The sequence below is a fragment of the Oryctolagus cuniculus genome, chromosome 12 (assembly GCF_051225735.1).
Source record: "Oryctolagus cuniculus isolate XC-2025 breed Fujian yellow rabbit chromosome 12, ASM5122573v1, whole genome shotgun sequence".
NCBI lineage: Eukaryota > Metazoa > Chordata > Mammalia > Lagomorpha > Leporidae > Oryctolagus > Oryctolagus cuniculus.
The window spans coordinates 104864898-104890695 of NC_142878.1; the positions used below are offsets into that span (position 1 = coordinate 104864898).

The 25798-nt window shown below is 49.7% G+C and overlaps 1 protein-coding gene and 1 pseudogene across 12 annotated transcripts in view; one reads left to right on the top strand and one right to left on the bottom strand.

The window, feature by feature from the left end:
- Positions 1-6546: 6546 nt before the first annotated feature.
- Positions 6547-8127, bottom strand: LOC100349880 (heterogeneous nuclear ribonucleoprotein F-like; annotated as a pseudogene).
- A 6524-nt stretch (positions 8128-14651) lies between these two features.
- MTHFS (methenyltetrahydrofolate synthetase) overlaps positions 14652-25798 on the top strand; it is a 176031-nt gene continuing 164884 nt past the window's right edge. For 7 of the 12 annotated variants that reach the window (XR_016217655.1, XR_016217656.1, XR_016217657.1 and 4 more), the window contains exons 1-2: positions 14652-14948; positions 19993-20254. Coding sequence is in view for 6 of the 12 variants with exons in the window: in XM_089309538.1 (XP_089165664.1) it covers positions 14829-14948; positions 19993-20254 (382 nt within the window). In the remaining 6 variants the exon portion in view is untranslated. Of the gene's footprint in view, positions 14949-15281; positions 15352-15981; positions 16159-19992; positions 20269-25798 lie in introns of those variants that run through there. The other 5 variants (XM_070054602.2, XM_051834228.3, XM_089309536.1 and 2 more) reach the window with 5 other exon arrangements.

Below are 25798 nucleotides of genomic sequence, written 5' to 3' on the forward strand. Positions count from 1 at the left end.
TCTCCTATGGTAAAAACAAACACAACGAAAGAAAACAACATTCACTCTTTTCAGTGACTCCCCTGCTTTTCTGCTTAGAAAACCTCCAAAAAGAGCTGTCTATACTTGCTGTCTCCATTTCTCTCCTCTCATTGTCTTTTTTTTTTAATTTAATTTTATTTATTTTTATTTTTATTTTTTTGACAGGCAGAGTGGACAGTGAGAGAGAGAGACAGAGAGAAAGGTCTTCCTTTGCTGTTGGTTCACCCTCCAATGGCCGGCACACCGCGCTGATCCGATGGCAGGAGCCAGGAGCCAGGTGCTTCTCCTGGTCTCCCATGGGGTGCAGGGCCCAAGCACCTGGGCCATCCTCCACTGCACTCCCTGGCCACAGCAGAGAGCTGGCCTGGAAGAGGGGCAACCGGGACAGAATCCGGCGCCCGGACTGGGACTAGAACCCGGTGTTGCCGGTGCCGCAAGGCGGAGGATTAGCCTAGTGAGCCGCGGCGCCGGCCCTCATTGTCTTTTTAAAAGAGATTTATTTATTTGAAAGGCAGAGTTAGAGAGAGAGGGGGAGATAGATAGATAGATAGATAGATAGATAGATAGATAGATAAAGTTTTTATCTGCTGGTTCACTATCAAAATGTCTGCAATGGCTAGGGCTGGGCCAGGCCAAAGCCAGGATCCAGGAGCCTCATCCAGGTTTCCTACATGGATACAGGGGTCCAACCACTTGGGCCATCCTCCACTGTTTTCCCAGGCACATTAGCAGAGAGCTGGATCAAAAAACTAAGTAGTTAGGACTCAAACCAGTGCTCTGATGTGAGATGCAGGTGATCTAATTGGCTGCTAAACCCCCTGCACTACAATGCCCACCCCCCCCCATCGTCTCTTAAACCCATACCAATCAGACTTTTATCCTCAACACAAAGTTCAGAGACGAATTCTCCGACTTCCACTCTTTTGACCTGTGACATTTGATGCACTGGACAACTCTCTCTTTGTCCATATTTTTATTCGACGTGGGGACCACCATTGTTTCGTGGTTTTCCTCCTTTCTTACTGACAACTCTGTCTCTTTGGATGAATCTTTCTTCTCTCCTCAAGTGTTGCTGTGGATTTGTTTCTGAGAGGAAGAACGTGGTGGGGGCAAGAGGCGCAGAGTCACCACACAGACCCTGGGAGTCGGGTGAAAGCAGGCCTGAGGCAAGCAGCCCACAGACCCGTTTATTTCAGTTGCTACAGCTGCTTCTATATCCAAGGCAGCCAATCCGGTCAAGGGGCGGTCTATGCCCTAACCAATCACAGCCTGTTGCCAGGCAGCTTCCAAGGCCATCCAATCACAGCCTGTTGCCAGGCAGGCTCTGCTGTCATGTGGTTTCCAAAACCATCCAATGACAGCCTGTTGCCAGGCAGTTTCTGTTGCCAGCGGCCATCTTGGCATGGCCTTCTCATTCCACCATACTCAAGCTAAATCCCCTACCTCTGACACCTAAGTGCCCAGCTTTCTCCTTCTGTACACTCATATTCTAGCCATCTCCTTCAGTACTATGACTTTGAGTATCAAGCATACGCTACAATTCCCAGAATCTTACCTCCACCCACGACCTCCTCACTGAGCAGCAGACTGTGTCTCCCTCTGTGGAATGGATGGATCTCTACTTGGATGTTTAGCAAGCACATTAAATGCATCTTGCCCAAATCAGAATACTGATCCTCATCATCCCCAAAGCTCTAACCCGGAGTCCTTCCTCATCTCAGTGGATGGCATCTCCATCCTCCCTTCAGGGTGGACATCCTTCAGACTCCTTGGCTCTTCTCTTTCTCTCACTACAGACATTCAATCCATCAGGAAATACTACTTGGTTCTGCCATCAAAATACACCCAGTGTTCAATGACTTAGTACTATCTCCTCGCAACTAATGCCATCTGGATCTGGGGCACCCAAATATCTCTTGCATGTAGGGGTACTGATAAATTCATATTGGCGCAGAAAATTTTCAAAATCCATGCACAGTTCTTCTATAATGCATATTTCCCATGAACTTGTTGAAAACCCTTGGTAGATTTCACAGTAACCTCCTGAGGATTTTCTTGCTTGTTCCTTTCTCCTTCTATAGTTTATTCCCAACATACAGTCAGAATGAGTCTTTAAAATGTTAAGATGACTTATGTTCCTTTTCCACTTACAATTCTCCAGGGGTTTCTACCTCACTCAGTGGAAGTTCAAGTTTGTACAAGGTTCTTGAAATGGTCTGCACAGTCTTTCACAGTCTACCCCTCCTTTGAACAGTCTGAACTCATCTTTCCCTTGCTCAATGTCAAGCATACTCCCTGTTCTCCAGCTCAGAAGCACTTCATGTTGCTAAATCCCCTTTTAAGAACCTTGACTTCTGCCTTGGATTATTAATATATGTGGCTCCTGAGGATTAAAGTAGGATTTCAGTCATTCTGCCATGAAGTCCCATGCTCAAGCCCATAGAGCTCTTTAGGGATTCAGAACCCTAATGAACTTCACCCCTAGTGTTGGGTGTATCTGTGTAGTGCTAGTGTTTTTTTTTTTTTTTTTTTTTTTTTTTTTTTTTTTTTTTTTGACAGGCAGAGTGGACAGTGAGAGAGAGAGACAGAGAGAGAAAGATCTTCCTTTGCCGTTGGTTCACCCTCCAATGGCCGCCGCTGCAGCCGGCGCACCGCGCTGATCCTGGCAGGAGCCAGGAGCCAGGTGCTTTTCCTGGTCTCCCATGGGGTGCAGGGCCCAAGCACCTGGGCCATCCTCCACTGCACTCCCTGGCCATAGCAGAGAGCTGGCCTGGAAGAGGGGCAACCGGGACAGAATCCGGCGCCCCAACCGGGACTAGAACCCGGTGTGCCGGCGCCGCAAGGTGGAGGATTAGCCTATTGAGCCACGGCGCCGGCTCAATGCTAGTGTTTTGAAGAGTAAAATCTTTGACGGGGATCTATCAGATGACTACTGAATTGTTATTCTCAAGGATTTGGGGTGAGGAAGACTGTTTCCCTAAGAGAATCAAAGTTTCACCTAACTTCACAGGACTGTTTGATCATGTTTGTGTCCAGGGTACAGAGCCATGCAGAATAGTCATGGATACCCAGAGAAACAATGGCATCAGCGTCTAGCAGAGGCATCTGACCAGCGGTGCACTTCCTCCACAGCCCTGTGGTTGCTTCTGTCAGCAAAGCCTCAGATGCTCTGCTTGCCTATTTACTGTGTCCTTCTGCTTTCAATTCTGTTTACATCAAACCAGCTGCTCAAAAACCAGAAACTTGGCTCCTAGGAGCCATCTTCAAAACTTCTTCTCTTCCGTTCCTTTTTCCAACTAAAACTGGATCAAATCTGAAGATTTTACTTTTTCAATATGAGTGAACCAGCCTTCATGACTCATTTACAGAGAATAGACCACAGAAAGGGGAAACAGAGTAACTCTATGGGGGAGGAACCTGGCCAAACACTGCTTTGGCCAGATGATCAGTTGCGTTGACAGCATCGCTTGACATCTTGTGATGAAAAGGGCATTTAATTTCTGTGGCATTGTCTTCCAAAACCCCCAAACCCCAGAAATCATCAAAGGCAACTCTAGGAACATTTTACAAAACACCTGACTGGCACTCCCAAAACTGTCAAAGGCATTAAAAACAAGGAAGGTCTGGGAAATTATCACTTTTGAGAGATGGCTTTGAAGACATGACAACTAAACCCAATGTGATACCTTGGATTGGATCTTGGAACAGAAAAATAAAAGGCAGCAACCAAAAAATTAGTGAAATCCAAATGAAGTCTGGAATTTAGTTAATAGTAATAGACCAATGTTGATTTTTTGGTTCTGACAATGTACCACAGTAAGATGTAAACATTAGTGATGGGTATATGGGAACTTTCTGATTTGTCTTTACAACTGTTATGTGAATTTAGAAGTATTCAAAAATAAAATTTATTAAGAAACAAACAGAAAAACAAAAGCAAGCCCAGATCATCTGGATCCCAATTCTTCAGCCTCATCTCATGTCACTCTGTCCCTGGTACTTTGTTAAGTAGCTGTTCTAGGAAACTTTCAATTCCTCTGAAATTCCTTTAGGAGCTCTGACATAGCACTTGTTTCTTCCTGGAAAACTCTCTTAACACTTCCCACTCCAGTTCACTCACCCTTTCACCTAGTGTTTGCTAACTCTGCCTTGATATTGCAGCTGAAAAGTCACTTCCTGGAGGTGGGGGGGGGGTGTGGGGTTACTGGAGAAGTGGGGGGTCACTAGGCAACCTCCTGAACTATCTAAAAAGAGAGAATGCTCTGTGCCGGCTAAGTTATGGTTGGCACGAAGCTTCCATTTCTTGCTGAGAGTTGGCAGTTGGAGTATACATTAGCTATGGGAGTGTTTCTCAAACCTCAGTATGAATATTAACCACCAGGGGATTGTGTTGAAATGCTGACTTTGATTCCAGAGGTCTGGGAAGGGTCTGAGATCCTGCATGGTGAACGAGTCACGTTATGCTACAGCTGGTCGTTCATGGACAGCACTCACATAGCAAATATTGGTAAACAGATCATATTCTAGCATGCTAACAGAAATCAAGTTCCAGGTCTAAAAGGGTAAGGATGAGACCATGGACCACACAAGTGAATTCAGTGCTTCTTTTACCTTCGGTGATGGCTCTCATCCATTTTTCTTCTCCCTTCCCCAGCTAGTCCCTGTTGCGTGCATTAACTCACACAGTCTGTTGCACTGAACTTAAATGCGACCAGGGAGACCTCATGGCTGGGGGTCATTGAGTTTTCGCTGGTGACACTGTGGCCTTCCTTTTCAACTTCTTTATTTATTTATTTATTTTTGACAGGCAGAGTGGACAGTGAGAGACAGAGAGAAAGGTCTTCCTTTTTGCCATTGGTTCACCCTCCAATGGCTGCTGCGGCCGGCGCACTGCGCTGATCCGATGGCAGGAGCCAGGTGCTTCTCCTGGTCTCCCATGGGGTGCAGGGCCCAAGCACTTGGGACATCCTCCACTGCACTCCCTGGTCACAGCAGAGAGCTGGCCTGGAAGAGGGGCAACCGGGACAGAATCCGGCGCCCTGACCGGGACTAGAACCCGGTGTGCTGGCGCCGCCAGGCAGAGGATTAGCCTAGTGAGCCGCGGCGCTGGCCCAGTAAATGTGTTCTTAAAATTTATTTATGTTTTACTATATTTAAAAGGCAGGAAGAAAGAGATACAGATATAAATAAATGGATAGACAGTGAGACAGATATTTTCCATCCTCTGGTTCGCTCCCCAAATTCCTGCAATAGCCAGGACTGGTCCAGACCAAAGCCAGGAGCAGGGACTCCATCTGGGTCTCCCATGTGGGTGGCAAGGACCCGAGCACTTGGGCCATCACCTGCTGCCTCCTGAGATGTTAGCAGTCAATTGGACTGGAAGCAGAGCTGGGACGTGAATCAGACACTCTGATGCACAAACAGGCATCCCATGAAGGGATTTAACTGCTGTGCCAAATGCCCTCCCAGGAAAAGTTTGTTGACTTACTCTTGGAGTTCACTAAAATTTCCAGGTTTTCACAGTGCAATCCCATTCTATCACATGCTTTCACCAAACTAATTAATGATTACATATTTATTTATTTTTCATTGTGAAGAAGTCCTTATTTTAAGAAAAAAATTTAGTTAACAAAAAATTTAACAAGTTTCACTTAGCAAAATACACCCCAAAGGAAATCACAGTACAAAGAAAGTTTTAAGTTAAGGCCTCACCAATTCCTACAGTATTAGTATTGTGTGTCTCAATTCTCAAAGCTAACTTTTAAAAAGCTTAAACTTAACCTAAAAGATTTAAATGAAAATAGAAACTAGAATGAACAAACATGAGAAATGTTTCTCTTTGAATTAGGGATCTAGCACCTTTGAGTTTTCCAAAAAAGTACATCTCCCCAAGGTGTTCACTGTGGTGTGGTGTAAAAGATGCACAATTTAACATACTTAAACTACTTTAACTCAGATAACATCACTCGGAAGGATATTACTAAAATGTTAATCGAGAAAAGCGGAAAATAGTTTTAGTTTACTCAGTATCACATGCTAGAAGGAAAGTGTGCATGAGAAAACACTGAAGAGGTAATTTTTTAATCCAGATTTCACAAACTCATGGTGCAAAATGGGTCCCACAGCTTCCTCTAGGGTAATAACTGCTTTTTCTTTTTTTTTTTTTTTTTTTTTTTTTTTTTTTGACAGGCAGAGTGGACAGTGAGAGAGAGAGACAGAGAGAAAGGTCTTCCTTTGCCGTTGGTTCACCCTCCAATGGCCGCCGCGGCCGGCGCGCTGCGGCCAGCGCACCGCGCTGATCCGATGGCAGGAGCCAGGAGCCAGGTGCTTTTCCTGGTCTCCCATGGGGTGCAGGGCCCAAGCACCTGGGCCATCCTCCACTGCACTCCCTGGCCACAGCAGAGGGCTGGCCTGGAAGAGGGGCAACCGGGACAGAATCCGGCGCCCCGACCGGGACTAGAACCCGGTGTGCCGGCGCCGCTAGGCGGAGGATTAGCCTAGTGAGCCGCGGCGCCGGCCTAATAACTGCTTTTTCACTGCTTGCTGGCTGCCTCTGAAAATGTGATTGAAATGAACTCAAATGCTTCTACAAAACTAATCATATCCACCCATGCTGTTCTGACCACTATAGCCAGCGCCATAACAACCGCTCACTGACTGGCTCTCCAGGCCACTGTAGGTGGCTTGAGCCGCAGACACCCATGCCCTGCATCACCTGGCTGCTGTAGGCCCCGTTGCTGGCCCCTGTGGTGGAATTCAAGAAGAGCTCTATGTATCTGTGCTGCATATTGGCCCTATCTTTTTTTTTTTTTTAATTTTTTTTTGACAGGCAGAGTGGACAGTGAGAGAGAGAGAGACAGAGAGAAAGGTCTTACTTTTGCAGTTGGTTCACCCTCCAATGGCCGCCACGGCTGGCGCGCTGCGGCCGGTGCACCGTGCTGATCCGAAGGCAGCATCCAGGTGCTTCTCCTGGTCTCCCATGGGGTGCAGGGCCCAAGCACTTGGGCCATCCTCCACTGCACTCCCTGGCCACAGCAGAGAGCTGGCCTGGAAAAGGGGCAACTGGGACAGAATCTGGCGCCCCGACAGGGACTAGAACCTGGTGTGCCGGCGCCGCAAGGCGGAGGATTAGCCTACTGAGCCGCGGCGCCGGCGGCCCTATCTTTCAACATCCCTGCCACAGCTCCTTCGTGGGTGGCAAACTCCACATCAGCTTCGCCCGTCACTCTTCCATCTGGGCAGATCTCAATATGGACTCTCACCAGGTTAAGTGGAGAGAAGAAGTTGTAGATGTCGTTCTCGGTCGCTTTGTATGGCAGCCCTCTCATGCGGACGCAGTGGCCGGTGGTGCTCTGCACTGTGCACTCGCTGTCTCCGTGTCTGTGGTCATACATTCCTGAGAGGCAGTGGCTGAGGTCTCTTCTGAACAGATCAGTGGTGAAGCCGTAGCCATTGCTGAGGCCGCTGTACTCCTCATAGCCCCCGTAGCCAGCGCTGCAGGCGCCAGGCCGCATTCTCTCCAAGCCTGCCTGCTTCACGTGCCAATATACCTCCGGGCTGTGCCAGGCCTGTCACAGGGCCCGGGTCGCTGAACAGACTTGAACTTCAGAGGAGGATCTGAGTATGACCTCACTTCTTCTGACTGCTCTTAAATACCTCAGTGTATCTGTGTCCTGTTCTCTCCTTGTGCTTCCCAGCGCCTTCTCTGCTAGCTCCTGAGAGGCAAACCATACAAAGGCCTCCCGTGTAATCTTGCCCTCGGGGTCCACAGGCCAAGTGATCCCGTGTGGCATGATTTCCAACCCTGAGGAAAACTGAACAATATCTTCCTTTGTGCATCCAACGGGAGTCCTCGAAGCCGCACGAAGCCATCATTAGCGGTGTCAGCGCTGTTTGGACCGCTGTGCTTCAACACCCGATCCATCTCGGTTCTGTGAGACTTGAACACCTCAATGTACCGGTGCCCCCTGCTCTCCCTGTCTTTTTTCAGGGCCATGTTGACATCATCTTCTGATGCAAGTTCGACAAATGCCTCACCACTCTGCCCGCCTTCTCTAGTGTAGATCAAATGAACGCCTGTGGCCCCATCTTGAATCGTGCAGTCGGACGGGAAGTTCTGCACGTCCTCAACAGAGCAGGACCAGGGCAGGCCACGGAGCTTGACCGCAAAGCCTTCACCTCCCTCGGGACCCGCATCATGGACACTTGACAGGGTAGATGTCAGACAAACTTGGGTGCAAGTTGTCTTTGTATGGCTTAGAGTACCGCCAAGGATACCTTCCACAGGAGACACCTCTGGTAGGCGACCAGCTGTCCACCAGGAGAGTTGGCCTGGTTTCTATTTCATTCAGCAAGAGTGGCTTCCAGCGAAGGACCCCAGGTCCCACCCAAGGCTTAGATGCGTGTAGGCTCCCGGTCAACCCCAGGTGCATCTTTTTGTTCTTAGCCTTCTTCAGGAAGACGCGGCGCAATCCTGCTTCCACGACGTAGCCGGAAGGACGCCTACATATTTATTTATTTATTTTAAAGGAAGAGTTAGGAAGAGAGGACAGAGAAAAACACATAGAATCTTCAAATGGTTGGTTCACTCTCCAAACAGCCACAACAGCCAGCACTGGGCCAGGCCGAAGCCAGGAACCAGGAGCCCAGAGCCAGGCACCAGGAGCCAGGAGCAGGTCTCCCACTTGGGTGCAGGGGCCCACGTACTTGGGTCATGCTCTGCTGCTTTCCCAGGCACATCCACAGGAGCTGGATAGGAAGTGGAGCAGCGGGGACTTGAACTGGTGCCTATATGGGATGTCAGCATTGCAGGTGGTGGCTTAACCTGCTGTGCAACACCAGCCCTTCATCAAATTTAACAAAAAGTTAAAAAAATTTTTTAGAGAAAGAGATTGATATAGACATACATAGATAGATACAGATGAGAGCATGCTCACATCCAGTGGCTCCCTCAAATGCCCACAAGTTTGAGATACATGCATAATTTTTTTATAATATGCACTTTTCATGAACTCTTTGAAGATCCCTCAAGTACATGAATATCAAAATGTTTTGCGGCGGGGGGGGGGTGGGCGGCACCATGGCTCACTTGGTTAATCTTCCGCCTGCGGCGCTGGCATCCCATATGGGCGTCAGGTTCTAGTCCCGGTTGCTCCTCTTCCAGTCCAGCTCTCTGCTGTGGCCGGGGAAGGCAGTGGAGGATGGCCCAGGTGCTTGGGCCCTGCACCCGCATGGGAGACCAGGAGAAGCACCTTTGTCTTTTAGTTGCATATTCCATGGACCTTTTGAAGGACCACACCAAAAACCATGAGTTCCTGCCAGCACCTCCAACTCCAACAGCCCAGGAGTCATCCTAGCTGCCCCCGTCTTAATTTCTCAACTTGTTTTTCCAACAGGGGAAAGCTGACTCTCGTTGTTCTCAGTTCATTGACTTATTTGCTCAATTCTAGAATGCAAATAAAATAGTTTCGCAATTCTAAAAACTAAAGTACAATTATTTGTAAAAAGTTTCTTTTGTCTTTCACCTTATGATACTCAGGGAGAAATACTGTTTTTCAAAGTTATACGGAGGCAAGTTCCTCTCGTCCCCACCCATTTTGTCGTGTTTACATTACACATTTGTAATCCAGCTGGGTCTGGCCTGTTTGTATTCTGTTTGGGCTTGCATCCATGCTGCTCAACTGTAGGTAGCGTCCTGTGCCTCTGACTCAGAGCCACCCACAGCGGCACAGAGAATCTCCACGCTCCTCCACTCCACCCTCCCATCCTTTCCACTCTGTTCCCACCCAATCCCCAAAGTTTGCTTTTGGTGTACGCTTACTGTATTGTTTTCAAAAACTAGCACATTCGTGTAGATTTTATTTGATGAATGACATACCATTGAATTCAGCCTTCAAAATGTACAACTCGCTGGATTTTAGTACATTCACACCGTTGCGCAACAATCACCCGAAGCTGACTTTGCGACATTTTCCTCATTTCAAAAACAAGCCCTGTGCCCCACGCCTCCTGCTTCCAGACCAGGCAATGCTGATCTACCTCCTGCTTCTGTGGGTTTGCCTGTTCTGGGCAATTCACATAAGTGAGGCCGCACAAACGCGGCTTATTGGGTCTGACTTCCTTCACTTGGCGGGCGTACTTTTTCAAGGTTCACGCGTGTTATAGCATGTTTCAGATCTCCATGAGTTTTCACGGTTGAATAGCATTCCAACAGGTGGATACACCACATCTCGTCGGAACATTCATCAGTGGACAGGGATTTGGCTTGTTTCCACTCTTCGGTTATTGTGAATAATGCTACGGATATTCATATACAAGTTTTTGTGTGGACGTGTTTTCAACTCTCTTTAGGTACATATGTAGGAGTGGAGTTACTGGGTCTTACGGGAACTACATTCAACCTTCTGAGAAGCTTCCAAACTGTTCTATGAAGTGGCTGCGTAATTTTACTTTTCCACAGGCACGTAGGTTTCAATTTCCCCACATCCGTGGCAATACTTGTTATTTTCCTTTTTAAAAAACTATACTCATTGTGGTGGGTGTGACTCATCTGTATTTCTCAATGACTAAGGATGGTGAGCATTTTTTCATGTGCTTATTGGTCATTTATATATCTTACATGGAAAAATTCTATGTAAGTTCTTGGCTCTCTTTGGATTGTCCTTTATTGTTGGATTGTAATGTTCTTTATATATTTTGGATGCAAGTTTTACCAGATATAGGACTTGCAAATGTTTTCTTCCCCCTCCCTAGAGTCTGTCTTTTTAGTCTCTTGATAAACAAATATTTTTAATTTGAAGAAATCCAATTTACCCACTGTTTTTTCAGTTGGTGCTCGAGTTTTTTGATGCTATGACTAAGCAACCATTGCCTAATCCAAGGTGATGAAGATTTATGCCCATGTTTTCTATTAAGAGTTTTATCACTTTAGCTCTTACGTTCAAGTCTTTGATCTATTTTGAGTTAAACTCTGAATGTGGTGTTAGATAGGGATCCAACTTCTTTTGCATGTGGGCAGTTTTCTCATCATTATTTGTTGAAAAAGATGGTTCTTTCATTTTAGAATTATCTTGCGCAGTGTTTTGAAAAAAAAAAAAGAAATTAAAAGTCAGGGATTGGAGCTGGCACTGTGGCGTAGCAGGTAAAGCCACCGCCTGCGGTGCCAGTATCCCATATGGACACTGGTTTGAGTCCCAGCTGCTCCACTTCTGTGGCCTGGGAAAGCAGTGGAAGATGGCCCAAGTCCTTGGAACCCTGCACCTGTGTGGGAGACCCAGACAAATCTCCCGGCTTCAGATCAGTGCATCTCTGACTGTTGCGGCCATTCGGGGAGTGAACCAGCAGATGGAAGACACACTCTCTCTGCCTCTGCCTCTAACTCTGACTTTCAAATAAATAAATAAATATTTTTTTTTTAAAAAAAGGGTCAAGGTTTATTTCGGGACTCTCAATTTTATTCCATTTACCTATGCATTATGTATCCCTAAACCAGTACTCCACTCATTTGATTACTGTAGTTCTGTAGTAACTTAAAGTTGAGAAATGGGAGTTCTCCAACTTTGCTCTTTTTCAAGACTGTTGCAGCCATTCTGGGGTCCCTGTATCTTCATATGAATTTCAGGTTCACTGATTAATTTCTGCAGAAAAGCCAGATCTGTTCTTGATGGTATTACCTCTGTGGATCCATTCGGGGAGTTCTGCCACCTTAACAAAGTCGTTTTCAGGCCAGCGCCATGGCACAGGTTAATCTTCTGCCTGCGGCACCAGCATCCCATATGGCCACCGGTTCTAGTCCCGGCTGCTCCTCTTCCAATCCAGCTCTTTGCTTATGGCCTGGGAAAGCAGTAGAAGATGGCCCAAGTCCTTGGGCCCCTGCACCCACATGGGAGACCAGGAAGAGGCTCCTGACTCCTGGCTTTGGATCAGCACAGCTCTGGCCGTTGCGGCCATTGGGGAGTGAACCAATGGAAGGAAGACCTTTCTCTCTGTCTCTCCCTCTCACTGTCTGTAACTTTACCTTTCAAAAAAAAAAATCAAGTTTTCTAATGCTGTTTTATTTATATAGATTTACGCTCATTTCTTTGAACAGTATCATATAATTTTTATCATGTAAGCTTAACATTTCTTTGGTTAAATTTATTCCTAAGTTTTTTATGTTACTTATTTTTTGATGCAATTGTGATTTTATTATTATTATTTTTTTTTGTAAAACAAACTATTGACTTGTATGATTGTGGAGGCTAATACAACCTACAGACGATGTCCCCGTTTGAGTAGGAAAGCTGGATGCTACAGCAGAACCAGGAAGGGCTGATGTCCCAGCTGGAAGACCATTATTAGATACGTTTATATACTGATCATGTATCCTGAAACTGTGTCGAGCTTATTAGTGCTAATGCTGTGTGTGTGTGTGCGTGTGTGTGTGCGTGTGTGTGTGTGGATTCCTTAGGACTTTTTATATACAAGGTTATGTCATCTATGAACTGAGGTAGCTCTACTCTTTTCCCCCAGTCTGAATGCTTTTTGGCTATTTTCCTAATGACCTCACATTTCAGCTTTTTGAGTTCTTTACTGCTATGGATTGAAGGTTCATCCCTTTCAAAACTCACAATGAAATGTAATTGCCATTGTAACAGTATGACAAGGTGAGATCTTTTTAAATTTTTTTATTTGACAGATAGAGTTAGACAGTGAGAGAGACAGAAAGGTCTTCCTTCTGTTGGTTCACCCCCAAAGTGGCCACTATGGCCAGAGCTATGCTGATATGAAGCCAGGAGCCAGGTGCTTCCTCCTGGTCTCCCATGCAGGTGCAGGGCCCAAGCACCTGGGCCATCCTCCACTGCCTTCCCAGGCCACAGCAGAGAGCTGGACTGGAAGAGGGGCAACCGGGACTAGAACCCAGTGCCCAAATGGGATGCCGGCGCCGCAAATGGAGGATTAGCCTAGTGAGCCGTGGCGCTGGCCCAAGGTGAGATCTTTAAGAGGTCATTAGAGCGCTGTCCTTATAAATGAGTTAATGCTGTTGTTGTGGGAGTCACTTCATTATAAAAAGGCACTGAGTTCAATCCCCCACCTCAACCTTTAGGCTTCCACCATGGGACGATACAGCAAGGCCTTTCCCGTATGCCAGCTCCTGCATTTGGGACTTCCCAGCTCCCAGACTCATGAGCCAATCCATTCTGTTCCTTATAACCTGCCCAGTCTCAGCTTTCTGTTAGAGCAGGAAAAATGGACTAAGGACTAAGACATTCATGTATCAGAGAGATTAGCCCTCTGTCTGTGGCATATTCTTTTCAGTCTGTCAGTTGTCTTTGGGCTTTGTGTATTTTTTTATATGGAGCTTTTTTTAAAAAAAGATTTAATTTATTTATTTGAAAGGCTAATATACACAGAGTTAGAGAGAGAGAGCGGTCTTCCATCCGCTGGTTCACTCCCCAAATGGCCGCAAGAGCTGCAGCTGCCCCGATCTGAAGCCAGGAGCCAGGAGTTTCGGGTCTCCCACGTTGCAGGGACCCAAGCACTTGGGCCATCTTCCACTGCTTTCCCTGGCAACTTAGCAGGGAGCTGGATTGGACATGCAGCAGCTGGGACTAGAACTGGTACCCATATGGGACCCTGACTCTGGCCCCGTGTATTTTTTTTAATGCCCACAAATTCATCAGTCTTTTATTGTCTCTGGGATTTGAACCACAATTAGAGAACCTTTCCCTACACCCAAGTGAAAGAGGAACTGTAATCCACTTGGAGTTTTTTATGTATGGTTTGAGGAATGGATCAATTTTTTTTTATCACTGCTATCCAGTTGTCCCAGCACCCTTTATTAAAAAGTCCGTATTTGTCCCAGGGATCTGAGATGCTATCTTTATCACGTTCTAAATTTCCACATGGCTCTGAGTCTACTTCCGTGTTTTCCATTCTACTCCACTGGTTCACTGGTGTATTTCCGTTTCAACGACACCGGCTTCCTAGTGTCCTCCCATGTCCAGAAGGGCTAGCTCCCTGGTGATCTTCCGTTTCCAGTGCTTTCCTGCTATCCTTGGGTGCTTTTTCTATACACACTTTTAACCCAAGACCTACTACATGTTCACATCCACCTGTTAGGCTTCTAAGCTCTGGCCTGTAATTATTTAACAGGTCAATACCTTCATCCACGTTAAAAATTAACTGACATTTGCATTACCGGCGGGCAACATGGGGGCAAGGCTGACGCATAAGGGTTCTCTACATCAACCCACTCCCTGGAGGGACTCCCCCAGCCGGCGAAGGGCAAATGCCAGCTGGAGCCGGGCTCACTGGCAGCCTCCATTTTCTCACAATACGGTGGCATCCTGGGCCCGTAAGGAACCGGGCAACCTACTGCGGGTCCTAGGTTCTCCAGAGGCGGGGGCACCTCCTGACCTACGCGGGGCGAGTCCAGCTCAAGGGCAATGAACCCCCCGACTGCAGCAGGGAGCTCTGTTCAAAGAGGGGGGTCTCTGGCCCTTTATAGGGGCCCAGTCCCCCTAGCGCCCCAGGGCTGCACGCGGCACAGGGAGCGGGGCCGGCGGCCCTTCTGCGGGCCCGCGGGTCCTGGGTTCCAGGCAGGGCCCGGGCGCCACCTGCAGCCCTGGACCCGGGAGGGCGGGGTCGCCAGGCGGGCGGCGCGGAGGAGGGGGTCCGGGGAGCCGGGGGCGGGCTGGGGGCGTGGCGTGGCGCGCCGCGGGCCCGCGACCCGGACCCCGGCCCTGCCCCTCCTCCCCCAGAGCGGCCAGCGTCAGCGGCCACAGCCGTAGGCACCCGAGGGCGCCCCGGGCGGGATCGCGCTGGAGATGGCGGCGGCGGCGGCTGTGAGCGGCGCCAAGCGGAGCCTGCGGGCCGAGCTGAAGCAGCGTCTGCGGGCCATCAGCGCCGAGGAGCGACTGCGCCAGTCCCGCCTACTGACCCAGAAGGTGCGAGAGAGCGAGGGGGCCGACTCCACAGCGAACCGGCAGCCCCCTCCACCGCGGGCGGCCCTGGGCTGGCGCTTTTGCGCAGGCGCAGTCGCCAGCGCGCGCGCGCTCACTCCATCCTCTTCGGCCCCGGGCACGTTCCCGCCGGCGCGCCACGTCGCCGCCGGCACGCGCACGCCCGCCTCCTCCGCAGGCCACGTCGCCGTCGGCACGCGCACGCCCGCCTCCTCCGCAGGCCACGTCGCCGCCGGCACGCGCACGCCCGCCTCCTCCCCAGGCCACGTCGCCGCCGGCACGCGCACGGCCGCCTCCTCCTCAGGCCATGTTCCCGCCGGCGCGCGCACGTCTTATGTCTGGGGAAGCTGTGGGCGCGCAGTGGCGGGAAGAGTGGACGAGGCTGAGGGTTGTGGGCTTCTGGGGGAGTGGGTTTGGGTGGGGGTGGACGACACCTGCATGGGGGTGATGGCGGTGCCGAGGCGAGAGCAGGGTGGAGGTGGGTGCACCGCCTGACCCCTCAGCAAGTCTGCGCTCCGAGGAGAGTCCAGGCGGACCAGTGAAGTGTCCAGGAAATGATGCAGTTTCTTTCTTTTTCTTTTTTTAAGATTTATTTATTTATTTGAGAGGCAGAGTGACAGAGAGCAAATGACAGAGAGAAAGGTCTTCCATCTGCTGGTTCACTCCCCGAATGGCCGCAGTGGTCAGAGCTGCGCCGATCAGGAGCCAGGAGCTTCCTCCAGGTCTTCCACGCAGGTGCAGGGGCCCAAGCGCTTGGGCCATCTCCCACTGCTTTCCCAGGCCACAGCAGAGAGCTGGATCAGAAGTGGAGCAGCCGGGACTCGAACCGGCGCCCATGTAGGATGCGGGAGCCGCAGGCGGAGGCTTAGCCTACTACCTGACAGTGTCCACCCCGCTGTCAAGTTTTGTAATACTTAAACTCTGTTCTGTAACTGTAATGAGTTTATTGAGTAATAGTTGTGGCTGATTTCCAAGATTGAGATTCTAGTAAGCAGTATTCACAGTATTTTTGTTACAGGCCACAGGAAACAACCTGTTCAGGCTGTAGTTACTGATGGTGAAGGAACCCAGAGCCGTCGGGGTGAGCAGAGCAGTGCTGCACACACTGCACAGGGCTAGCAGGCGGGCAGCCGGTTTCTGCTGCAGCGTGGACTGCAATCAGAGTGCATTGTTGTAGCAAAGGTCCCTTCTTAGGGTGAGCTTTCCCGTGATCCAGCCGGTTTCCCAGGGAGGTGGTTTACTTTTCTGAGTGGGGCAGGGGATCCCGAACCACTCTGGAACTTCCCCAGTGCCTGGGGCAACCCTCGACAATCATAGATAGTGTAGTTGAAATTGGACAAGACCCCCTAAAATTTACACTGAAATGTGGCCCCTTAAAGTTCCCTACAAATGCTATCCAGGGTGCCACATGTGCTACCCAAATTTGGGGTGCCTTACGATTTCACCCTGGGCTTATTACTAAATCCCCGATTTTTATTTTTATTTTTATTTTTTTTAACAGGCAGAGTGGACAGTGAGAGAGAGACAGAGAGAGAAAGGTCTTCCTTTGCCGTTGGTTCACCCTCCAATGGCCGCCGCGGCTGGCGCGCTGCGGCCGGCGCACGGCGCTGATCCGAAGCCAGGAGCCAGGTGCTTCTCCTGGTCTCCCATGGGGTGCAGGGCCCAAGCACTTGGGCCATCCTCCACTGCACTCCCAGGCCACAGCAGAGAGCTGGCCTGGAAGAGGGGCAACCGGGACAGAATCCGGCGCCCCGACTGGGACTAGAACCTGGTGTGCCGGCGCCGCAAGGCGGAGGATTAGCCTAGTGAGCCGCGGCGCCGGCCTAAATCCCCGATATTAATAAGCCCAAGAGGGTTCTTGCCTAATATTTAGAGAAGAATTCTAAATACCGGCACAGGTAAACGAGGCAGCATGGTACATTTTAAGCTTTTATTTAGTAAGAAAGATGCATAGGAGAGTGAGAGTTTATTTGAGAGAGAGAGGTGAATGGGGGTTCATACTGAGCACCAGGAACCAGGAAGCCTAGAGCACATGGCCTGAAGGCCATGCGCCCTGGAGGCGCGGGGCTACAGCAAGCCCCTTCCTAGCAAGAGGCCAGAGAAAAGAGCAGGCCGGGCCACACCTGTGTGCCTGCCTACTTCATAGTCACTGTAGAGCCAAGTTGTGTGGCTGAATGTGTAAGAAAAAGATGTGTAATTCATGTCACTAGATATTTTTGGCTTAGGGAAGGAATGTTTCAAATATCGATACCAAATTTTTTCTTCTACCCTACAATTTCTCAGTCATACCATGTTCTACTTTGTTGCTTCTTGTATCACATTTTTTTTTTAAGATTTATTTATTTTAATTGAAAGGCAGAGTTACAGAGAGGCAGAGAGAGAGAAAGAGAGAGAGAGAGGTCTTCCATCCTCTGGTTCACTCCCCAGATGGCCGCAATGGCCGGAGCTGCGCCGATCTGAAGCCAGGAGCCAGGAGCTTCTTCCGGGTCTCCCATGTGGGTGCAGGGGCCCAAGCACGTGAGCCATCCTCTGCTGCTTTCCCAGGTGCATTAGCAGGGAGCTGAATTGGAAGTGGAGCAACCAGGACTCGAACCGGTGCCCATATGGGATGCCAGTGCTGCAAGCCGGAGCTTTAACCTCCTGTGCCATAGCGCTGGCCCCTGCCAATCAAAATTTTAACCCAGTGATTATCTCTTAATTCACGGATTGCTTCTTCCATTGCAATATGTTGTGGTATAGATGCAGTTATCTTCTTGAGTTTGTCCAAGGAAACTAATTTGAATTTCAGAAAAATTCTATATTTCCTGAATTGTTTCAGTTTCTGCTAGCACACCTTGCTTTTTTTTCCATTCTTCTATTTTGTATTTTAACTTTTCCAAAATGTTTGATTATCCTTTGTTGTCTGTATATATTTATGAATGAAGTTATGACCGTTAGTGGGATTTCCTGTGCCATATGTAGTCCCTTTAGGATTCCAAGGGAGGAATGGATTCTGCTTGACCTGTGTCGATGCTTTCAGAGTGGTGTGGTCTGCTGGTTTGTTTACCAGTTCTGTCCCATCCACTTTGTCTTTTTTTTTTTTTTTTTTTGACAGGCAGGGTGGACAGTGAGAGAGACAGACAGAGAGAAAGGTCTTCCTTTTGCCATTGGTTCACCCTCCAATGGCCGCCACAGCCGGCGCGCTGCAGCCGGTGCACCGCGCTGATCTGAAGGCAGGAGCCAGGTGCTTCTCCTGGTCTCCCATGGGGTGCAGGGCCCAAGCACTTGGGCCATCCTCCACTGCACTCCCGGGCCACAGCAGAGAGCTGGCCTGGAAGAGGGGCAACCGGGACAGAATCCGGCGCCCCGACTGGGACTAGAACCCGGTGTGCCGGCGCTGCAGGCGGAGGATTGGCCTAGTGAGCCGCGGCGCCGGCCTCCACTTTGTCTTACAGGAATCAGTCAAACCACTTTTTTTGAATGTCTTTACTGTCACTTAAATGGGGTTTGCAGAAGAAAGTTAAATGCCTATGCACAGTCTCACACTGCATTTTAACTCATGTTTGTTGCTGCTTACTCAGCTCTCGATTCTCTAGGAACACGCTTAACTTTCTCATTTATACTTGGGTGCCAGAAGCCGGAGGCCTGCCCAAAGTCTGGGTTTCTCATTCCGTTTGCTTTGCCTGTTTGAGGCCTGTTAACAGCTTTGTAGCTTTTCAGAACACAGGAGTTCACTTTGTTCCTTAGCATTGACTTGACGTGCTGTATCTACTTAATGTCTGTGTTTCCCTTTTTATTAAGAACAGTTGACTCTTTGTCCTGGTTATCATTGTGCCAGTCATCAGCTGGCTTTACAGCATCTTTATCTTCTTAGCTTGAGAACAGGCAAGGGCATAAAAAGAAAGGGGAAAAGGGGGAGCTACGGCCGCCTTCTGCAACTGGTAGGTTCTTGAGATGGTTGACAGTTCTGGTAAGCAGAGCTCAGCCCCCTCTGGCCAATGAATGGCTCTGCTGAGTAGGGATCCTTCCACCAGGACCCCCGCACCCTTCCAGCTCTGGGACCATTTTAATGTTCCTTTGAACAGAAGCATTTCAGAAAATGGGATGGAAATGTTAGCCTAAGAGCGCATTATAAGACATGTTTTCTGCCTCAGGAAACTTACAGACTGGTTAGGGATACCGCATTTAGGGCACACGAAACAATTAGTGCTCAACCCACGACAATACACAATTGTAGTTCCTCTCAATGTCTCAAGGGTTCTGCAGAAGAAAAGTTAGGGCTTGAGTGAGGCTTTAAATGGGTCGAGTTTAGGAGTGGAGAAGCCTGGGGCCGGTGCTGTGGCACAATGGGTTAACTCCCTGGCCTGAAGCGCAGGCATCCCTTAGGGGTGCTGGTTTGAGACCTGGCTGCTCCACTTCCTATCCAGCTCTCTGCTGTGGCCTGGGAAAGCAGTAGAAGATGAGCCAAGTCCTTGGGCCCCTGCACCCATGTGGGAGACCCAGAAGAAGCTCCTGGCTTCCGATGGGCGCAGCACCAGCCATTGCAGCCAGTTGGGGAGTGAACCATCGGATGGAGGACCTCTCTCTCTCTCTCTCTCTCTGTCTCTCTCTCTGCCTCTCTCTCTGTGTAACTCTGCCTTTCAAATAAATAAATAAATCTTAAAAAAAAAAGAAATGTCTGACAGTGTAAGGATTGGCGTAGTTTGTGGGAGCCAAGGTTCAGAGAGACAATACAGCAGGCCTGTAGGGGAAGAGTATTTAATGACTGGAGACTACTACCCTGGGTACTTGGGGAATCAACCCTGGATGGCAGCAGCTGGTTTCTATGGCAACTTTTAAATCAGTGTGTGTGCCATAAGGGGGTTAAACAGTTGGAGAAGTAATACGTGAGTCCTGAACTGAAAATCAGGTTTCAGGTCAGGGCGTTGTCTGTAACCCACTCTACCACTTGCCATTTGTATTTGGATGAAAAAGGGAGAAACTGGGAAGGGGGTTGCTGGCTTTTGAAAGTGTCAGCTTGGGAAATGTCCCGCCCTCGTTCCCCACGCAGGTGATTGCCCACCGGCAGTATCAGAAATCCCAGAGAATCTCCATCTTCCTGAGCATGCCGGATGAAATCGAGACAGAAGAGATCATCAAGGATATCTTCCAGCAAGGCAAAGTCTGCTTTATCCCCCGCTACCGGTTGCAGAGCAATCACATGGATATGGTGAAATTAGCGTCAGCAGACGAAATTTCTTCACTTCCTAAAACCTCCTGGAACATTCATCAGCCGAGTGAGAGTGACACGCGGGAGGAGGCCTTGGCCACCGGTGAGCGTGATGGCGTAAGAGTCCGTGCCTGAAGGCATTGTCAGGCTGAGCTTGCAGACTTCTGAGCCACCTGTTGTGGCTGGGTCAGCGGAAGCTGGTTTTCCTGTAGGGATGCATGTGTGTTTCGTATCTGTTACGTGACACCCACGTGCCCAGGCTGTGCATTGACGCCCTGTGTGAGCTGTGAAGTGTAGACAGCAGTAGGTACCGAGGCGTTGTCTTCTCGTGGGCTCTTGCACTAAGCCTGAGGGCCTGAGGGCTGAGCGGTGCATTTTCCCTAAAGTCCCCATTTCTCGTGGTTCATGTTGTATTCTAATGAGTGGATTGTTGATGCTAATGAATATTTATATCACCAGATCTGTCAGTACCTTCTGGACCTCTCGTCTTAGATGCCACATAGGTGTCTCAAGTGCAGCCCCCCCCCCCCCCCGACTACCATGTCCCTGTCAGTGGGAATCACCACCAGCTCTCCCGCTGACTAGGCCAGAGACCCCCAGCGCACCCTCAACTCCTGTCTTCTCTCATGCCCTCCATTGGGCAGTTGCCAAGTCCTGATGCTTGTACCTCCTGATCATTATCGAATGTGTCCACTCTCTCTAGGCCCGTTGCAATCTAAGCAGCCTCCCCATCTTGCCTGAGTGGTGATGATGTGATCGCCATTGCCCTTCCTGTCTGTGTCTTGCGTCCTTCCCTTCTGTCAATCCATTGTCTACGTAGGAATAGAGCAAGCGTCCTAAGACATCAACCTGATCCTTTCCCACCACTGTTAAAGGGCCCGGCCCTGCTTGGCTTTCTGCTTTCATGGCCTTCTTTTTTTTTTTTTTTTTTTGATATTTATTTATTTATTTGAAAGGTAGAGTTACAGAGAGGCAGAGGCAGAGAGAGAGAGAGAGAGAGAGAGAGAGAGAGAGAGAGGTCTTCCATCTGCTGGTTCACTCCCCCAGATGACCGCAGCAGTCTGAGCTGCACCAATCTGAAGCTGGGAGCCAGGAGCCTCTTCCAGGTCTCCTACGCAGGTGCAGGGCCCAAGCACTTGGCCATCGTCCACTACCTTCCCAGGCCACAGCAGAGAGCTGGATTGGGAGTGGAGCAGCTGGTTCTGGAACCACAGTACCAGTCCCTGCTTTCATGTCCTTCTACTCTCTACCTCATGGGCAAAGGTGCAGCCCTCTGAGTGTCTCCCAGGTTCCCAGATGTACTTGCCTTCTTCCCTACTGGGTCTTTTTCATATTGTTCTCTGGCCAGTAGTCACTTGGGACAGCTTTTCCATCATCAGCTCATCCAGGAGCTGCAGGCAGAACAAGCTCAGGGCTCCTTTCTAATCCGGTGCCTCCCGCCTGGCTCCGAGGTACGTGACTGTGACCCAGACCTAAGTGGCTGCAAGGCAGCCCCAGTGGGACTTTGCTGCAGCCTTCCCCCAGTTTTGGTCCTTCCGACAGGACCCAGCAGCCGACATAACGTCAGCATGGTAGGGTGGGAGGGCGCACAGCAGTAGAGATTGTGTACTTGGCTACTCTTTCCCTGCAGGAGTTATTAAGCCAGCCTGGCTTTGTTAGAGGCTTGGACACCAAAAGTACCTTCAAATCTGCATCTCTTGTGGCCTGAATATGTAGAGCAGGTGGATGTTAGCATTGTAAAACTCTGTCACATCTTGAAGGGGACAGACTGCAAGCATATTTTTTTAATTTATTTGATTTATTTATTTTATTTGAAAGGCAGAGTCACAGAGAGAGGGGAGAGAGGGAAAGACAGAAAGAGGTCTTCAGTCTGCTGGTTCACTCCCTGTATGGCTGCACCAGCCAGGGCAGGGCCAGGCTGAAGCCAGGAGCCAGGAGCTTCATCCAGGGCTCCCATGTGGGTGTGGGGGCCCAAGCATCTGGACCATCTGCTGCTGCTTTCCCAGGCGCATTAGCAGGGAGCTGGATTGGAAGCAGAACAGCCCATATGAACCGGTTGGTGCCCATGTGGGATGCTGGTGCCAGTTTAACCTGCTACACCACAGCACCAGCCCCAGACTGCAAGCATTTTAAGACATTGAGAGGGGGCTGGCACTGTGGTATAGTGGGCTAAGCCTCTGCTTGCGGTGATGGCATCCCATATGGGCACCGGTTTGTGTCCCAGCTGCTCCTCTTCCAATCCAACTCTGTGCTGTAGTCTGGGAAAGCAGTGGAAGATGGCCTAGATGCTTGGGTCCCTACACCTGCGTGGGAGACCCAGAAGCAGCTCCTGGATCCTGGCTTGGGATTGGCTCAGCTCCAGCCATTGTGGCCATTTAGGGAGTGAACCAGCAGATGGAAGACCTCTCTCTTTGCTTCTCCCTCTGTCTGTAACTCTGCCTCTCAAATAAATAAATCAATCTTAAAAGAAAAAAACAAAGACAGTGAGAGGACAGACTGTCCTGGGAGTGTCTTCGCCTTGTAGATAAGGAGAGGAGACAGTTGTAGGCTCTGAAGTTGCGCAGATGTTAGTGCAGCTGCTTCCTCTGCCTGGTGATCTTAGGGCCAGTCGTTCCCAATTCTGGTTGACTTTTTATTATTATTAATATTATTTTTTTGACAGGCAGAATAGACAGACAGAGAGAGAGAGAGACAGAGAGAAAGGTCTTCCTTTGCCGTTGGTTCACCCTCCAATGGCCGCCACGGCCGGCACGCTGCGGCCAGTGCACCGCACTGATCCGAAGGCAGGAGCCAAGTGCTTCTCCTGGTCTCCCATGGGGTGCAGGGCCCAAGCACTTGGGCCATCCTCCACTGCACTCCCTGGCCACAGCAGAGGGAGCTGGAAGAGGGGCAACCAGGACAGAATCCGGCGCCCTGACCGGGACTAGAACCCGGTGTGCCGGCGTCGCAAGGCGGAGGATTAGCCTAGTGAGCCCCGGTGCCAGCCTCTGGTTGACTCTTTGGGACAGCAGCTGCAGGGCCTGCACCATCTCTCGCGACTTCCGACTAAACTCTGCACCACCTCCTCCAGGAACCAGCGCCCCTTCAGGGAAAATCCCATCCCACAGCCCTGCCCCAGCACTGCATTGTCTTGAGACTGAGCTAACGCTGTCCACTCTGCTCCCTCTTGCTTGTGTTCTGGGTCTGTCGGGCACAGCCATGGGAAAGGTGAGGAAGAACATGGTCTTTCCTCTTGACTCCCTGGTTGAGAAGTCACTGAGCAAAATCACGAGTGTGGTTTTTATAAAGCACAGTACTTGGCGCATTGGGGTCACTCAGCAAGTGGTAATGGTTCTGAATTTTAAGCAAGGAGGGCAGGATGACTTATTATGTGATAAACTCGCCGTAGGGAAGGGTTTGACACTGGGATCGTTTCCAGCAGACGTTTTCTGAGCTTTGTCTCGGTGTTTTAGGTCTGGAAAGATAAGGTCCTGGACTTCAAGGGACTCACACTCCCGCCAGTGAGACAAAAAATAGATGTATAAGTGGGGCTGGTGTTGTGGTGCAGCGGGGTAAGCTACCACTTTTGAAGTCACATCCTGCATCAGTGTGCCAGCTCAAGTCCCGGCTGCTCCGCTTCTGATCTAGCTTCATGCTTATGTCCCTGGGAAGGCAGCAGGGCATGGCCCAAGTACTTGGGCCCCTGCCACCCACGGGGGGGATCCAGGTGGAGTTCCAGGCTCCTGGCTGTGGCCTGGGCCAACCTCTGCTGTTGCAGGCATTTGGGGAATGAACCAGTGGATGAAAGATATCTCTCTCTCTGTCTCTTCCTCTTTCTCTCTCTTTGTCACCCTGCCTTTCAAATAAATAAATCTTAAAAAAAAAAAAAAAAAACCAGCATCCCAAGCTGTAATGTATGTCAAAGGTGAGTTTCAGATGAGACATACTGAATATTAAACACAGTTGAGTCCTGTACAGGGAAAAGCTCACCTCCAGTTGGTTGCTCATTTTTGTTCCTCCTCTGTAGCATTTCTCTGTGCTCTGCTTGTGCCAGTGGCTTTTTTCCCCCATGTGTTTTTCTCTGCAGATATTTGTGACCTGAGTTGCTAAGGGATGGGGCTGCCAGCTGTGGTCCTGCACTGCCTTCTGGGGGCTGCGGCGGTCCCCCGCTGTTGGTAGAAGTGTTGGAGTCGGCAGTCTCTGTTGTTACCTCCCCTCTTTGCCTGCATCTTTTCTTGTATCAGCAGCTGTGAATGTGATAACTTCAGTGTGAAAGCATAAATCTCCCTTCACTGGTGTTTGGGACAAGCTGATCAGAGCCCAGAGTGTCCTCGGCGTAGCCTTTGTAGTCCATTTATCTTTCTGGTTTGCTCACGTTATCACAGCTTAGGGAGGCGTGAGCTTTGATGACCTTGGTTGCAACGATAAGCTCACATCGAGTATTCTGTGATGTGCACAGCAAAATAAACAGGGTGGTAAATGAAATGGAGGGGCCATCTATTAAATTTTTCCCCCAGGGGGCCAGCGATGTGGCTCACTTGGTTAATCCTCTGCCTGCGGCGCTGGCATCCCATATGGGTGCCAGGTTCTAGTCCTGGTTGCTCCTCTTCCAGTCTAGCTCTCTGCTGTGGCCCAAGTGCTTGGGCCCCTGCACCTGCATGAGAGACCAGGAGGAAGCACCTGGCTCCTGGCTTCAGATCGGCACAGCTCTGGCCATAGCGGCCATTTTGGGGGTGAACTAACAGAAGGAAGACCTTTCTCTCTGTCTCTCTCTCTCACTGTCTATCTGTCAAATTAAAAAAAAAATTTTTTTCCCCCAAGTAAGAACTGCATGGGCAATTGAATTAGCCAGGAATTTTAACATTGCAACTGTATAGTCTGATTGAATCTAGCTAAGCAAAGATGGGATTTTATTGGCCCAAAGAAGGGCTGTTTTTTTGTTTTTTTTTTTTTGTGTTTTCTTTTTTTTAAAGTTTTCTTTTCTTTCTTTCTTTCTTTTTTTTTTTTTTTTTTTGACAGACAGAGTGGACAGTGAGAGAGAGACAGAGAGAAAGGTCTTCCTTTTGCCATTGGTTCACCCTCCAATGGCCGCCGCAGCCGGTGCGCTACGGCCGGTGCACTGCGCTGATCTGAAGGCAGAAGCCAGGTGCTTCTCCTGGTCTCCCATGGGGTGCAGGGCCCAAGCACTTGGGCCATCCTCCACTACACTCCCTGGCCACAGCAGAGAGCTGGCCTGGAAGAGGGGCAACCGGGACAGAATCCGGCGCCCTGACCGGGACTAGAACCCGGTGTGCTGGTGTGTGGATTAGCCTAGTGAGCCGCGGCGCCGGCCTTTTTTTTTTTTTTAAGATGTATTTATTTATTTGAAAGAATGACAGAGAGAAAAAGAGAATGGACTTCCATCTGCTAGTTCATCCCCCAAATGCGCAGGACAGCTGGGACTGAAGCCAGGAGCCAAGAACTGCAGTTGGGTCTCCCACATGGGTGGCAGGGACTCCCACCCTTGGGCCATCATCTGCTGCCTCCCAGGCACATTAGCAGGGAGCTGGATTAGAAGTGGAGGCAGGACTGCATCCCAGGCGCTAACCTGCTGTGCCACAGTCCCCTCCGAGGGCACCTTTACATGTGACTCTGCTGCCGCCTGCGTTGGCTTCCTTTTCTAGGGCCA